Source organism: Cryptomeria japonica, chromosome 3, assembly GCF_030272615.1.
Source record: "Cryptomeria japonica chromosome 3, Sugi_1.0, whole genome shotgun sequence".
NCBI lineage: Eukaryota > Viridiplantae > Streptophyta > Pinopsida > Cupressales > Cupressaceae > Cryptomeria > Cryptomeria japonica.
The window spans coordinates 413,832,215-413,849,067 of record NC_081407.1 but is presented as its reverse complement, the minus strand read 5'-3'; the positions used below and the strand labels follow the sequence as shown (position 1 = coordinate 413,849,067).

At 37.7% G+C, this 16,853-nt stretch overlaps 1 protein-coding gene across 3 annotated transcripts in view; it reads left to right on the top strand.

The window, feature by feature from the left end:
- LOC131069507 (homeobox-DDT domain protein RLT3) overlaps window positions 1–16,853 on the top strand; it is a 66,258-nt gene that overhangs the window by 16,591 nt on the left and 32,814 nt on the right. For all 3 annotated transcript variants that reach the window (XM_058004975.2, XM_058004974.2, XM_058004973.2), the window contains 2 exons: window positions 14,906–15,006; window positions 16,432–16,518. In XM_058004975.2, the coding sequence (XP_057860958.1) occupies window positions 14,906–15,006; window positions 16,432–16,518 (188 nt within the window). The remainder of the gene's footprint in view (window positions 1–14,905; window positions 15,007–16,431; window positions 16,519–16,853) is intronic.

The following is a 16,853-nucleotide window of genomic DNA, read 5'->3' as shown; positions in this document are numbered from 1 at the left end:
TTGCCTTGTTTTTTTCTGTCCGCGTTTTAGTGTTTTAGTTTTTCGTTTTTAAGAAATTAGGGTTTTTTTTATGACGCGATATTGTAAAAGTTAATCGCGATTTTAACCCGATTTATTCCGCCCAAAACTCGCGATTTTCCGGAAAATATCTGTCACGATTTTATGGCCGATTAAATCGGCTAGGTATTTGCATCGCGATAAATCACGATTCAGCCGATTTATTCGCGATTTTTTCATCTTTGGTAAATACTAAGATTTCTTGAATACTAAATAAAGTCCAACAAATGAGATTGTCAAATTGGAGATTTCTGTTATATCGAAAATATGATTTATGATCATGATTCATCATTGGCTTATTGCTTGCTTAGAATTATAGTTTGATGGGGGTTTGGGGGCAACACTAAAACGAGGTTGAGGGTAGCACCCCTAGCAGGGGTTTGGGTAAGAGATAGATGTAGAGATAGGTCTAGATCTTGGGGGAGAGAAAAGAGGTGAGATAGAGAGAGGTAGAGAGAGGGGGTAGAGGAAGAGTAATAGGTAGAGAGATAGGCCTAGAGTTCAAGGGAGATAAAGAGAGTGAGATAGAGAGAGCGAGAGAATGCTGATAGAAGGTTGCTGATTACTGAAATTTGACTGTCTGAAATTTTTTAAATCTTCTAAAACCTAGAATCTACATTATAATTCCTGGAGATATGAAACCACTCTCAAACATCTTGCCAATATCAGAAATATTGAAATTTGACTTATACTTAAATGTTATATTTTTTTTGTATATATCTGATGAAGAGAATGAGACTGGCTTGAAGACAAGGATGCCATTTTCACAAAATTTCCACCATTTTTGCTTAGGGTTTGAATTTCTAAGTGAGGGCTATGGGGGACTCCTACGAGTCCCCAAGACGGCCAAGAGACTCTTAGGAGTCCCCGAGACGTCCCAGAGACATCTGGACGTCCCTGACGTTTTTAGACATCTCAGAGGCGGTGGTGGGACGATAGAGGATGCCCTTGCCCCCATCCCTTCGTCTTGGAAACGCGGGGGTTTGGGGGGGGGGAAAGCTTCCTTGTGGTTCATTGATAAATTCTAATGACTTTGCTATCTCTAAAGAAGAACCAATCTCCCCAATTGTGAGAGTTTTTTTGGCTTAGGAACAAGTTGCTTGGGCCTCAAAAATTTCTTGACCCTATTTGATAATCTCCAATCTACATGCTGCTCAAGTTGAGCCAAAATCTCCTTTACAAAATATTCTTCAAAAATTACATATTCAAAGGCATTGCAATGCCTATCCCACATATGGGTCCATTCTTGGATAGGCAGAGTGACATTATTTTCCTCAGGTTTTACCCTAAGGGGTTGCTTCCATATTTTCAAGCCAGTAAATAAAATAATATCATCAGCATAGAGTGCCACCTAAAATGTACTCAATTAGGATTTCTTTTAACTCGAATTAGAGCCTTTTGAATCTTCTCAACAACAAACCCAACAAAATGAAAGGGTCTATTTTGATCTTTTGATTGGATATCAACATAAAGCACTAACAAATGATGGGGTATTCTCTATTCATAGTCAAGGCTAAAGACTTGACATAAGGTGAAATATGTTTCTTTGAAATATGCCTTAACAATGTCATAAGAATATGGTAGCTGCATGTCAGGAGTAAGCTTCTTCTCTTTTGCAGATGAGGCCTAAATAGTGCAAGTTTTATTTTTGTATATTCCTTTATAGTCTATCAAAATCCATTCTCAGTGATCCAATATCAATTGGCAACATTGCATTTTTGTTCACACCAAAGGTGTCACATATTACCTCCCTGTTTAGAGTCATCAAACTCTTCCCCTTCCTATTGACTATAGCCCTTGTATCAGGATTGTAGGCCCTAGCTATGGCTTCAATTAGGTCAACATTTACAAAGATATTTGGGACTACCATTCTCCCCAAATTATATCTCCAAATATTGCATATTGGGATTTTGGCCTTGGCCTTATTGTAACCTTGCCTAAATACGACAAAACCAGTGGGAGGGATAACAACATCCCTACAGCCAGTACAAGCATCAACAAAGAAGTCTTGAGTAAGTCTAGAGCCTCTTTCTTGTTGGCGTTGGAAGAACCAGGCAATTGTGCAATAATAATGTATTCATGCAATTTTCCCTTTGTGCCCTTAGAATATTTCGCCATTGTGAAAACATAGGGTTTTGCGGATAACTTAGGGCAACTAGGGTTTTTCAAAGAATTTCAGAAAAGTACCCTATAGAAAATTTCAAGCTACTTGTTGTGACCTTTTTTTTTCACACATCACCCCATTGAAGATGGGGACCCTCTCCTTTCTTGCTTTCTAGGGTTTTTGTTAGTGCCCCGTGGCCTTCTGCTTCAGTTCTGCTCGGTTTTGTCTAGTTTTGAACGGGTTGAGTCCTAAATATTGAAAGTCAGTTTGTGCAAGCCAAGTGATAATAGAGTCTAGACACCGTCAAAGTGCCTAGAAAGGCCAAAGGACAAAAAACACAATTGATTTGAACGAATTCAGACAAGAAAGTTTGCATTTTTGCTTTTTCCTAGTTTTTAGGAAGTTTCGTTTTTGGCATTTTTAGCCCGATCCCCGATATGGCTATTTTTAGGAAGTTTTCCCTATTTTTTAGGGACGTCTGCTTTTTGCTTTTCGGAGTGGAGACCTAGGGTTTGCAATGGTACCATCAACCTGCATCGACCGCGATCAAAGATTTTCATGTTTTGACCCAAAAGTCTAAGTTCCTACATTTTAGTGGGCATGACGCTTCAGATGGGTTACCTGAATATGGATTTCAAATATCATTCTAATCTAGCGAAAATTGATGAAGTTATCAAATTTTGAAGTTTTATTTTTCAAGTATTTCTCTAAGTCTGGCTAATCAATGTTGGATGGTGAATGTATGTCAGGAACTTCACAAACTCTGCCCTCATGGAAGGGAAGCATGGCCATGATCTTCAAAAAGTCCGCCCGAGGTCATGAACTTCAAAAAGTCCGCCCAAGGTCATGAACTTCAAAAAGTCTGCCCAAGGTGAACTCCAAAAAGTCCGCCCTCCAAGCAAAGTAAATGGTGTTATGTTCTCCAAAGTCCGCCTTGAAGGATGAGCCAAAACTCTGCCCAGGGTGAAGGTGCACAAGACTAAAAAACTCCGCCCTATGGATGATGGAGAAAGTCTTGAACTCTAAAAGTCCACCCTCCAAAGTCTGCCCTGAAGTTGAGTTCATGAAGTCTGCCCTATGAAAGAGTTTTGAAGTGCACAAAGTCCGCCTTGTTAAAGTTGAAGGTGTTTGGAAGAGAGAAAAGTCCACCTTCCTAGATCATAACCAACCTAAAGTCCGCCTTGCATTGAAGGTTAAAGTTTTTCAAGTCTCTCCAAAGTCCGCCCTAGGTAGAAAACACATGAGATGCACACATTATGTAAAGTCTGCCTTAAAGGTTCCTAAGTGTGATAAACTCCGCCAAAAGTGATTAATGATGAGACAAACTCAACAAAGTCCACCTTGATGGAGGTCAACTAAGTTTGAAAATTGGAATATTCCGAGTGATGTCAGCATGATCTTGAAGAATTCGAACTGAGATTTGAAAATAGAAAGTTTCTTGAGAGATGAATCTTGAAGATTGGGTTGATTTTGAAACTGGAATTTGAAATAGAAAGTTGCATTCAAAGGAATTCGAACTCAAGGATGATGACAAGGCAACTCAAAATTAATTTAGAAACTTTCTCCATGAATATCTAAGACTGAAATTGAATTAGAAACATGAATTGGAAGAGGATCTACGTGTTTCTAATTATGAAATTCGACTTCAATACAAATAAGACATTCTTTCTTTCATTATTTTACACACAAGAGTTCAAACTTTCAAGTGTTGAGAACAAAGTTAAGAGACATTCTTGCAGGTTGAAGGATATTTCTGCAGATTGAATGTATTTTTGGAGAAGTTAAGAGCATTAAGTGTCATTTCCAACCTTATTCTCCTGCAACATACACAGATTTTGGAGATAAACCAGCTGATAGGAGGCAGATCTATTGAAGTTTGTGAGTTTTTAATAGTTCCTTCTTTCTTCTTGTCTCTTTCTTCTCATTCCACCGAAGGTGAAGTTGGTTTTGAAGGCAGATTTATTAAATTTTCTGAGTTCTTTGTTGGCAGATTCTAAAGGCTTTATCCAAATTTTCAATAAGAAAGATCATGCTAGATACACTATTCCTTTCTTCTTTCTTATTTTCTGCCTATCCAAGCAAGGTCGAATGAGGTCTTCCAAGTTATAATCTGAGTTCCAAGTTTAAAATCAGAATTTGATATTCTCTAGGTTTTCACATATTCTTCAGAATTCTCAGAATACCTACATGTGAAAACTTCATTTTTATGACTAAGTGTCAAGAACAAAGCGAAAATACCAACCACTTATAGTTCCTTCTTTCTTCTTGTCTCTTTCTTCTCATTCCACCGAAGGTGAAGTTGGTTTTGAAGGCAGATTTATTAAATTTTCTGAGTTCTTTGTTGGCAGATTCTAAAGGCTTTATCCAAATTTTCAATAAGGAGGATCATGCTAGATACACTATTCCTTTCTTCTTTCTTATTTTCTGCCTATCCAAGCAAGGTCGAATGAGGTCTTCCAAGTTATAATCTGAGTTCCAAGTTTAAAATCAGAATTTGATATTCTCTAGGTTTTCACATATTCTTCAGAATTCTCAGAATACCTACATGTGAAAACTTCATTTTTATGACTAAGTGTCAAGAACAAAGCGAAAATACCAACCACTTAGCCACCAAACTCACAAATTATCCTTAAAAGTATAAATTTAAACTTAAGTTGGTTTGATTATTTTGCAGATCTCGCAGCCAGGATGAAGTTTTTGGTGGATAAGGATTCCCCTCCGGAATCCAAGATGAGGTCTAAGTGGAAGCTGGTCGGAGACACAAACCTGGGAAATATCAACTTGAGGGAGTTCAAGAAGCGAATGTATGGCCTTGACAACTTGATGCCTACAACAACTGCCAAAAAGATGATGAGAAATGAAATTGTACAAGCTGCTGGTTTCCTTCCAGCAATGCAGTGTGTTGAGTTAGTAGTAGAATGCTCTAAACACTACAATTCTATAAGTTGAGAGATCATGGCACCTGACGAGAGAGTCTTGGCGAATGTCAGCGATGTTGCTATCAGGGAAGCTTTCCGGATCCCTGAATATCATAACCCTATTTACATGACCAAGGAAGAAGCAACACGGCTATACCAGGATAACATTGAAGAATATGAGGCCACTTCAACCATCAATGGTTGGAAAAACCGAGGAAAGGTGCTTCCAAGTTACCTAAGGATCTTATAAGAGCATATTTCAAGGAAGATATTGGAGATTTGATAGTTCAGCTAAACAGGGTCATGGTTAGTCCACAAGGCGTGCCATTTGAGCCTTGGATTTACTACTTCATCAATGAGATAAATACCGGAGTGAAGATGATTGATTGGGCAAAGATTATAAGTGATGATCTTGATGACCAACTGAAGAATTTAGAGAAAAACAGGACATTCTATATGAGTTCCTATTTGGTGTACTCTTTTGCTCGAACCTACAGATATAGAGGACTCACCTGTAGAGGGGAAGTGGGAAATAAAGAAAATCAGTTTGCTGTCTATGATTGCTACCCGCAGTTGCACATAGAGGAAAAATTTCACTTCAAAAGAGTCAATGATGCATTCTTAATGCACATTACTAGGACACTCCAAGGTGGTCTGCATCACAGGCTCTCTCAGGAATCTAAAGATTTTATCAGCAGATTCAGGCATTGGTACATCCAATACCCCAAGTTTACTTATCTAAGAATTCAAGGATTCTTCGAATCTCCTTATAAGTTACCTATGTATCCCACCAATAGGGTAGTATTGCTTGAAGTTGTTAGGCAGCTGGAAAATTTTATGATCATTCAGAGAGAGAAGCAGAAGAAGGCATGGACATCTTCTCTCACTATTGGAAATGGATTGGAGACATGTCCATCGTCACAGGCTGCTGCTAGTGTTGAAAAGGAGCTTGCTTGGTATCCATTCTTCCAGTATAAGGCTAGAGCACATTTTGACCCTTTTCACCAGATGAAAAGGGTTGATGGTGAAATATTCGAGCATAGACCAGATCTCGAAGACTATTGGGCTGATGTAGTTGACAGTTTTGAAATCAGAAAGAGATTGTGGTCCAGACATACCCTGAATTTGATTAGAGAAACATAAGTATTTAGAGTAGCAGATCAACTTGAAGAGGATCTCGAGTTTGAGCAGCCTCACTTTGACAAACTGAGAAATGAGTCCCTTGCCTTGGTTAATTGGTCAGATTTTGAAAGGTCGGACTTGAGTGACCTTATGAGACCAATAATTGAATATTCAAAATGGTGGGCAAGTGAGAAGGCAAAGGATCTTAAATCCAAAGGTATCAATCTCACTTATGATCTCATGGGGACCAATGAATCAATGTCTTCAAACCATGGTGTTTCTTCAAGTGTTGGGTCTAGAAAAAGGAAGGAACCCACTGAAAATTCTCTAAGGAGTAAAGGAAAGAAAGTAGTCGGAGATGCAAGCAGAAAATATAAATTTGACGAGGGTCAGTCGACCTTAAGTGCTGCGTCCGCTGCTCCATTCAAGGCTACATCTGAGGAACAAGGGGTGAATATTGATGTAGGAGTAAGATCTCCTTCCCCTTCAGTGGAAGAGGTAATGGAAGAACCAGCCCAAGAGCTGAATTCTGTTAAGAATGTAGAGGTTAAAGAACCTGAGTTTCCAAGGGAGTTCCTAGATGGTATAGTTACAGGACCAAAGGAAACAAAGAATAAGTTTGATGAAAGTGGCATGGAGCTGTCAACCATTCCAAATTGGCTAAAGGAAAGAAGAAAGGCTCAGGCTCCTAAAGAGGATCATTCAGAGGAGAACACAACAACATTCTTGGCTATGGTGAGTAAACCGATTGAGATAAGACCACCCAAGCGAGCCAAGAGATTTTCTTTAATTCAAAGAGATAATGCAAGATTCAGAACAGTGTAGGTAGCTGTACCTAAAGAAGGTAAAACTCGGGACAATGTTGGTCCGGAAGATTATAAGATCACTACAGTAGAGTTGGGTAAGCCTACACAGGCTCAAGCGATCCAATATTTTGATGATTCTTGCAACGTCCTCATGGCAAGACTAGCCAAGGAGAAGGAAAAAAGAATGAAGGTTGAGGAAGAGAATGAACAATGGAAGAAATATGTTCAACATTTGACAAAACCTCTAGATTGGGAGGAGGTACTTGTTACTCCGCCCATACCTCTTCCGCAAGAGTCGTTAAAGGACTATGAAGACATGAAGGCAACCTTCAAAGAAGTGAAGGAATGGACTGCAGATGCCTTAGAACGTGTTGACATACTTGTCGAGAGCCTGATAGCAGCACATGAGTCCACATCTTCCTTATTGAGCAGAGTTTGAGACATCGCTGAAGCTTGGGAAGCTAGTGAAGATATTCAGAAGAGGATTATTCCGTATCTAAAGGAAATCCAAGGACTTTCTCGGCAGGATCTTGTAAACAGAAAAGTCATCCAGCTTGGTGACCTGTATGATTTCAGCACTTGGTACTTTTACCTTGGTTACAAGGGCTGAATCTCTGAGAAAATCCGAGGCTAAGTGTGTAGAACAAGAAAAGGTTTTCCTTGTGGCAACTGAGATATTGCAACAAGATGAGGTGCGAGAGAAGCATCTGCGTGCGGAGAATTTAAGGGCCAAAGTTCAAGGAAACTTCTTCAAAGTTACAGGGCCAGTTCTCAAGGAAAATCTCTCCAGAGTCTCAAGCTTCATGCGCATAGATGAAGATTTCCTGACACAAGCACTCGGCTGGGAAGATACTCTCGCCACCTGTACTGATGACATGGATATGATTGATTTCCAAATCAGCAATTTTCCAAGTGTGACCATAGAGGAGGTGTGTCTTATTGTGTCCAGATACATTGAATCTGCAAAAGGGGAAATTGGACACTCACCTCAGTAATAATAGCAGCTGCGCCACTTGTCTTCTTCTTGTTCACTCTAACTGATAGAGTTTTGGGAAACCCTAATTAGGGTTTATGACTTTCAATCTGGGCCCTTGATCACTGTTTGATCTCGATCGTTCATTGTTGTCTGGAAAACTATATAAGGCTACCTCCTCTCATTTGGAGGGTGTGAGGTTTTTGATATATTGTTGCGTGAAGGTCATTTTTCAAATAATACATTGCATTTGCGCTTTCTCTTAAGGCTTTGTAATCTCTGTTATTTGAGTGATTAGCATGGTTTCAATTTCCTCAACACATTAATTAGAAGTTAATTTAGATTTACTTTCGAAGTTGTTAGAATTGAATGAAGGATTTGATAAGTATTAATTAACGGGGTATCTTTGCTCATACTTTTGGTGAATGGATGATTTCCATTTCACTGTGCAAAGTTAGTCTGAGCCTATCCCCTGTGTATGCCAAAACTTCGATCATAAGCACAACCCATTGAAGATTGCACCTGCTTTGTGTAGTTGTCCTTAGTGTGGCGAAGCAAAGTGCGGTTTCCCGAGAACACCAAGTTAATACCATCTCCAGACTTCGTAGGTTTAGATCAGCTTTCTTAAACCCTATCCCCTTTTCCCCTTTTTGAAAGCCTAAATCTCGGAAAATCCAGAAAAAAGAGAGCCTGAAATTGACAAATTTATCTAAGTCCAGAAGCTTGAAAGACATTTGTAAACGTAAGTCTCCCTTGAGATTTTCAGCATACACTACCCAAGTAGCTATCCCACTAAAGTCGCTTGTTCGCACATATAGACCTTGGAATCACCATATGATAAGCGGTGATTTTTCAGGAGAGGATAGAATACCTTTGGGTATCTTATTCTAATGTTCGGTATATGATAAAATGTACACCAACACTACCCAACCCCAAATTTATCTTAACCAGCTCAAAAGACACAAAATTCTTCCCTTTTAAAGCAAATTAGGGCATAGGTTATACAAATTTTACTTGCTGGTTGTTCCACATGGAAGAACCCTAAATTGCAGTAGAAATTAATTCTACAACTTTGCCTTGAAAGTTGGAACACAGTAGATGCTTGCAGGGGCTTTTGGAGATAATGAAATTTGCAATTGGATAAAAAAAATCTCGACATAAATTGATTTAAAGCAGTTTGAGAATGCCATTAATATTCATATGTGTGAGGTAGATTATTGCGACTTGCTGTTTGCTTGATATTGAATTTGGATTGTTGATTGACTTGATTGGATGGTGGGGATGCACCCTAGGAAATCTTTGAAGCTTCTCTTTTAAAGTGACATGACCTTTTGCATTTTATGAGTTCTGACAGTTGAGTGAGTGCCATGTGGTGCCATCGCGCGTTTTCACAAAAACAAGAATTGGTCCAACAACCTTCTTGCAAACTTGTGCAAGCATTATGATTGGTGGGGACATTTGTCGTGTACCATGTGGACTCCAGCTTGGATTGGCTTGGAAGTGGGTCCCTTCACGTTTTTATTGGGAGCAAGTTTGTGAGATCTTCAAACATGTAAAGACGTGAAATACTTGTGAGCCGTTGATTTGGATCAAATAGGGGCCTAGATACATTGGTTAATGGATTCACTTGCCTAGCTCTTTGCGCTTTTGTGGGATGCATCTTTGAACATGCAAAAGCGTGTAATGAATCTGAGCCGTTGATTGGAGCAAAAGTAATCACCCTTAATAAGAGGCCAATGAAGGAATATTTTGAGTATCTCGTGTTTTCACTGTGCGAGCACCTTTTTGGATTTTGATCTTGCAAAAACGCAAAACAAGCCGGGGCAATTGATCTGCGCCAAGATGTGCGAATGATACCTTGACTAAGTAAAGCACTTTGTAGTTTTGCGGGGCGAGTATCTTCGAGATGAATGATCATGCAAAAACACGAAATCAAGGAGAACCATTGATCTCGATCAAGGTAGGCACATGATAATCACTAAGAAACAAAGTTATAGTAGAAAGAACAAAAGGAGGGCTTCATCTAACCATTCGACCAATAACGCACTTTTGTTGGGTAAGAAGGTTTGACAAGGAGGAGCTTGGGAAGTGTGCAATGCAAACACATGTACGTAGATGCAACAAAACCAAGATTTATTGGAAAAATATTAAAGCATGAACATTAAAGGTTTTTGTAGTCAGTAGAACATGGGAAATGCTAGGTTGAGGGGCCGGTCATTTTGATAGTATTAAACACACAAGTTACAACTTAAATGACTGGCAATAGTCTATACCAAGTCAAAGACAAATTAGAACATACATCCAACATAGAGCACTAGGGTTTAGGGTTTTGCACAATTTAGCTTATTTAACCTTATAAGGACCATGAAAACCCTAGGAATTTGTAGGGTGATAACAGAGTTCATGGTTGAGATTAGGCTCTTCTTAAACTATAGTAAAGGGAGAAGCAATTGGTAGAAATAAACAACTGGAAGTAGAACCATATAAATGAGATGCATGTGTTTCCATCAGCGACGAAGGAAGAGACAACAATGGGAAACAATGTGAAGGAGCCAGCAAGGATGCCAACCGCAAGGCAGGAAATAACCAAGAAAATAAGGGAAACAAGCTGCAAAAAAGTGGGAAGAGGTGATGAGAAAATGACAAAAAGCAAGAGACAAACATTGAGAATGGAAATATCCAAATCTGCCATCATCAAAGAGGTAAAGAGCACAAATAAAAAGTTGTCATGAGAATGCAGGAGGAAAAAAAGAAAGAAAAAGAAAGCCACTAGCTTGGCTAGGTTCACAAAAAAGTGGAGTGGCCAACCAAAAGGGAAACAACTAGCAAGGGCCAAAATACTGGAAAGAGTTGTTGGAAGAGGCAAAATAGCAATGCCACTTGATAGAAGTCTCACCAAAAGGAGAAAGAGAAATGTGAAAGGTGCTGATCCAGATGTAATTTTCCTTTTGAACAAAAAATTCATCCATGTAAAGAGTCATTCTAATCATTAAAAAAATACCCTAAAGCACCCTTTGAGATAGAAACATTAAAGCACTTTGAGTCCTTTGAGATAGAAACATTAAAACACTTTGAGTATTTTTTAAAGTATTATTATAGTTCTTAACGTATGCATTAATGATGTGCAAAAATGGATTCAGGTTTTTTTTGGTCTTGGGATTAGTACTAATAGCTGAATAGGAATAGAAACGATTTTGTAGACTAAGGTTCACCAATCAGTCTATCTCTTTATTCTCTTCTCAAGGAATGTGCTTAACATAGTAACTATCAAACATTTTAGAAGCGTTTTAGCCTTTCTAATATAACTTTGTAATTCTAATGGGAGGATTTTTCAGCAAGCAAGCCACCAATAATTAAAGAGGAATTGCCTTATACAATGTGCTACTGAATGTCAAGTTGAGCAGAAATCCTTAAACCCCAAGAGGGACCCTTTAATTCTATTGTGTTATTTGCAAAGTTCCCAGACTCGGACTCGGCTCTGACTCGGCAAGGCTGACTCGACTCGTGACTCGGCTCGGACTCGGCAATGACTCGGCAAAATAAGAAAACCCTTGAAATTTAGAGATTTTTAACGATTTAAAACTTGTTTCATACACCCATTATTGAATTAAGCTTAAAGACACTATAACATCATCAAATAGAAGCTAATTTGATCACATACATAAACATACATCCATCACATGCGTAGAAATGTAAATTGTAGTTGAAGGAATTAGAAAACATAGATATATAGAGTTATAAATGTTGTCCAATATATATAAAATCCATGACTTCAAATGTTCCCAAACATATATGTAACTCTAAAGTGTAAACAAAAACAAGTCTATGGCTTAGGCTCTAGCTCAGCCTCGTCTATCTGCCTCCTAGAAAGGTGTCTAAGGTAGGTCCTGGATGACTGAGTAGCCATAGTCTTTGCCTGTGATGTGCCAGTCTGAGCAGCCATAGGTGTTGTGCCTGATCGTGCTCTATCCTCCTCCTCTGCCACAGCCTCAGCCTTTCTGTCTGCCTGGTCAACCCACTCAAGGTCCTCATTAGTGAAGACTGGATCGGTGGACTCAGTGAGCCAATCGGACTGTAGTGTTGCCCCAATGTGATTTGTGCAAGCTTTTTACCTCTTCCTCTCAACTGGTTGCAAAACTATGGCTTCCTATTTTTCCAGTGTTCCACGGGCGTTGGGGACGAGGGGACGCGTTTCCAGGACGGGGGGACCAAGGGCCTAAGTTTGGGGATGGCAGGGGGACGGCGACAGGGGGGTGGCGGGGTGGTGGTGCTGATATAGTTATACATATACATATAGTACTTGAAAAACTAGTTTTGAAAAGATGTATGACACTATTACAGTATAAGAATTACATTGTCAAATGAGACTATAGGAAATTTGAAATACTAAATCTAAATACCAATTACCAAGATTTCTAAGTTGTGTTGTTATATGGAGCCTAATCGGACTCGTAGGTTAGATTTTCCCTACTTCTATCGGCGCGGTTTCCCCCTATATTTTTCAACGGGGGTTTGGGGGCAGCGCCCCCAAGTTGGGGTCAAGGGGCAGCGCCCCTTGCGCGTTCCCTGTCGCGATACTGGGTGGGGTCGAGGGGCAGCGCCCCGCGAGGCCAAAAAATCATTAAAAAATGTTATGTTTTTTTTTTGTTTTTTTTACTGCACTGTTTTAAGTGACTGGCCGGGTCATGACCCTCAGACTCGGCGAGTCAGGGAGTGACTCGCTGACTCGGCGAGTCAAGCGAGTCACGCCCCCTGACTCGTTCGAGCCCGGGTCAGGGTCACCGTGACCCGGCAGGGGTCACCCGGCCCGTTGACTCGCGTGACTCGCTGCGAGTCACGGAACTCTGGTTATTTGTGTTATCACCTGTTTGCAAAGTATCAGCTACAATCAAGGCATTTGTTGAATTCTAGATTAGGGCACCCACCATTGAGATGTTAGGGTTATTTTGAGGAGCCCCATTAAAATTCATTTTGAACCAATCCTTTAGAGATAGACTACAATGAACTTTGGGCCTTGGTACCCAAACTTTGAGTTGTGAGGCATCCACTTGTTTTTCTACTTATAACCAATTCCTCAAAATAGCTATTCTTGTAGGATTCATCTGTTTATAAATTTAAAGTCACAAGATGTTCAAATTGTTAGAATCAACTTCTCTAGTCTCCCTCCAAATTTGATCCTTGGATTTAATCAAATTGTTAAAGATCCTATCATTTTTTCAAGACAAACTTTCGAAACATTAAAATTGGTAAAACACAATTGAGAAAGAATTCGAAGATGATTTAGAACAATTGGGCTTTGTCAAGTTTCAATTACCCCCTTAAGGGAGACCATCCTCAAAATCACAATGAATTGTGAGGTGACCCTCTTCCTGTGACACAAGCATAATAGACATTGACTTGTACTCGAAAATCCTCTTCTTTGTTGTTGATCGCTTTCTTTTTTCACTTTATTTTTACTTGAAGGGTTATTTTTATTGTCCACAACTTTCAAAATAAACATGTGCAATTGAAACCTCCACAGGTAAAGTAAAATGTGTAGTTGAAGTCTAGTTTATTTTTAATAAACATAATTATCTACTCCATAGTTGCAAGGTATGTATTTAAGATATACGTAAATAAATTAAATGTGCAAGAAATCAAGTGAAATCTGTGTAAGTAAATTAAATGTGCATTTGAAATCTAGTTTGTTTTTGATAAATATAATTGAAATCTACTTACTAATTGACATTGGTAATTAAATGTGCATTGGAATCTAATTAAGGAGGTATTTTTGGTAGCGTATCAAATTATGCTGTTTTTTAGGATTCAACTGTGCAGTTTATTTGTAGTAATTATAATAATCTACTCTGTAGGTAAAAGATATGTATTTAAGATAACCATGCATACAGTTGAAATTTACATAGGTAAATTAATATGTGCAGGCTGGGCAATTTCTTCATACAAACCCTGAAATCATATAAAATACACATCAGATTTTATCAAAAAATATTTCTTTTTGCACAACATTCATACCTTGAAATTTTGTTTATTTGTGATAATCTTTATTTTTATCTGCTCTTGTTATATTGTTTTCCATATCCGTTTTGATTTGAATTTTTTAGAGATCGAAACCTTATGTGTACACAATTGATTTTATTTGTGTTGGCATTAATATATTTTTAAAGTTTGGTGTTTTTATCTTAAAAAACAAATGACACAGCCATGCCATTGTAACTATACCTAAATATATGTTTGAAATGATTCCTACTTTCCTATATTAAGAAGGTAACCTCTGATTAGTGAATGGGGTCTATAGCCTTGTGGTGTTTTAGAGATGCAAAACTTCATTAATAGACCATATGCTTAGCAAGCCTTTGCATAGCCATAACCGTAAAAATAGACAGATCTATAGCGGGTACTGTAAACAGTTCTCAGCAATTTATGATGGTCAAGATAACTAAGCTGTCTTCACTTGAAAACCAGAACCAGATATTCTAAACTTGTGCTACTCATAGAGGAAATTCGCCCAAGTATCAAAACAAAGACTTGTCTGCCTCTAGAAATGTTGATTCACATTCAGAGCTAGGACTATTTTCAGGAAGCCTTTAAATCTAGATGGTTTATGGGAATACAGTTATAAGGATCTTTTGGATTCAATCTCATTTCAACAAGTGTCTTTTCATCCTGTACAATTTAAAATTTGCAGAGTCACTTTTTTATGTCATTACTGACATTACATATATGTTTCTAGTTGATGAGTAAAGTTTTTTCTTGTGATGTTCTTTCTAGTCTTCTGATAAAATCCCTCATGATTTGCTTCTTTTCTCCTAATTTCCAAATACTGGAATTATTTTCTTAAAGGCAAATCCTTTATTATAAATTATGAACATGAGTTTTATCTGTATCTGAGCTTGGTGTTGATGAATGAGTTTGGATGCTACTCTAGGTCTATTGGCAAGGTTTCCACCTGCTACATTGAGAATGAAAAGGCCCTTGGCAGCCCATCCATGGATAGATTCGAAGGAGAACTTGAGAAATTTGTTCACGGTAACTTCATTTCCTAGCAAGATTTGGCTTATTTACATTATTTTAGGAATGGTTGGCACAATAGCAGTTAAGAACAATATTCAAAAGAATTTGGTTTTGATTGAGTTAAGCGACAAGAATTTGTAAAATGGAATATGAAAAATGTAGGGCATAGGGGGCCCACAAGGTTCTTCATCAATTACCTCAACCAATTTGCATTTTGCACTTGTCCTAATGTAACACAATGAAATTTTAATTTTTTATTGCTACTATATTTGAATCAATTAACTTTGAATCTTGAATTTGATGCATTGTGTGAATTTGTAAAGTTGAATCTTAATGTCATGTACAGGTGTTGTACAAATTTGAATTTCCGTAATGCATATTTATGCATGTATGTACATGATATATAATTTATGTATGTATTTATAAGTAGATATGTATGCATGTATTTATATGTAGATTTGTATGCACGCATATACATAATATATCTCTAAAGTTCACACACGCACATGCACAACTGTACATACATACATACATACATACATGATATGTAATTTATGTATGCATGTATATATATGAATGGATGTGTATACATTATATATACATACACATTATTCATGGCCCAGTTTGCCATCATAAGAATGATGGATGCAAATTATTTTTCCTTTGCTGTTTTTAAATTTATGTCTGAATATTAATCACCTGTCCTAATATATTTAGAAGTTTTATGGCATTTGTTTTGGGCTTTTCATCTAAAATGACTAGAAGTTCATGTTATCCGGTAGAATTTATGATCTTTACAGGCCTTTACAAAACAGATGCTGGTTTCTAGTTTGCTGCTATAAAATGAGTCTGATGTTAAAAAAGAGTACTTACAAATGTTGTTGTTTATGAACTTGTAGATAGCACTATGTTTAAAGAAGATTTTTAAGCTTCTGGGATGAATGTATAATATGATTTGGAATCTGGATTCTAGATTTGTTTTGATTTTTATATTCAAAAACAAATCATGGGCCCTAATTTAGGGCATTCCATCATATTAGAAGTTTTATGGCATTTATTTTGAAATTTTCTGCTAAAATGACCAGTAGTTTATCTCGTAGAATTTCTGATCTTTATATGCCTTCATAGAACTGAACCTGATATTTAGTTTGCTGCTATACACTAAGGTTGCTTTCTAGTATGGCAGTATATTTTTGGCCTCTGTGAATAAGATTGATGTTAGAAGTTTTTTTAACTCCTTGAACGGAAAGCATACAACTTGCATTAATTTTTTTGAATAGGAGGGTGCTGAATTTTGCAAAAACAAAAGCTGAAGGATACTGGTTTCTTCCTTTATATTTTTCAGCGATAGAGTAAATCAACTTAAAATGATAGTATCTACATGTTGGTATCGCATTCTCTTATTTATGGTCAAATTTGTCTTTCTGTTTCCTTGTGCAGGTTTTCAGATTTTTATATACTTTTGCTGATGTGATCAACTTGTGCTCTTTCACTCTGGATGAATTTGTTCAGGCCTTCCATGATCATGTACGTGCCATAATTCCTGTTAATTATGATTAAGGATGGAAGCGTGTGATGAGTTGACTTTGTCATATAGATATTTTATTTGATTAAATGTTTGAAATTTAAAGTAAACAAGCCAATATGGGATAAATCTTGATAAACTAGCCTCTCTTCACAAAATGGAGCAACAAAAATTATGAATCATGAGATAGAAAGAACAGTCAATAGGATAACTTTTTAAAGACCACTGTTAAACCTATAATCCAAATTAACACAAGGTGATCCGTTGGAAATAAAGGGTGGTCATGCACTTTGAATTCTCCTTAAACAGGTGAATGGCACTCGGAATCAGACAGCTG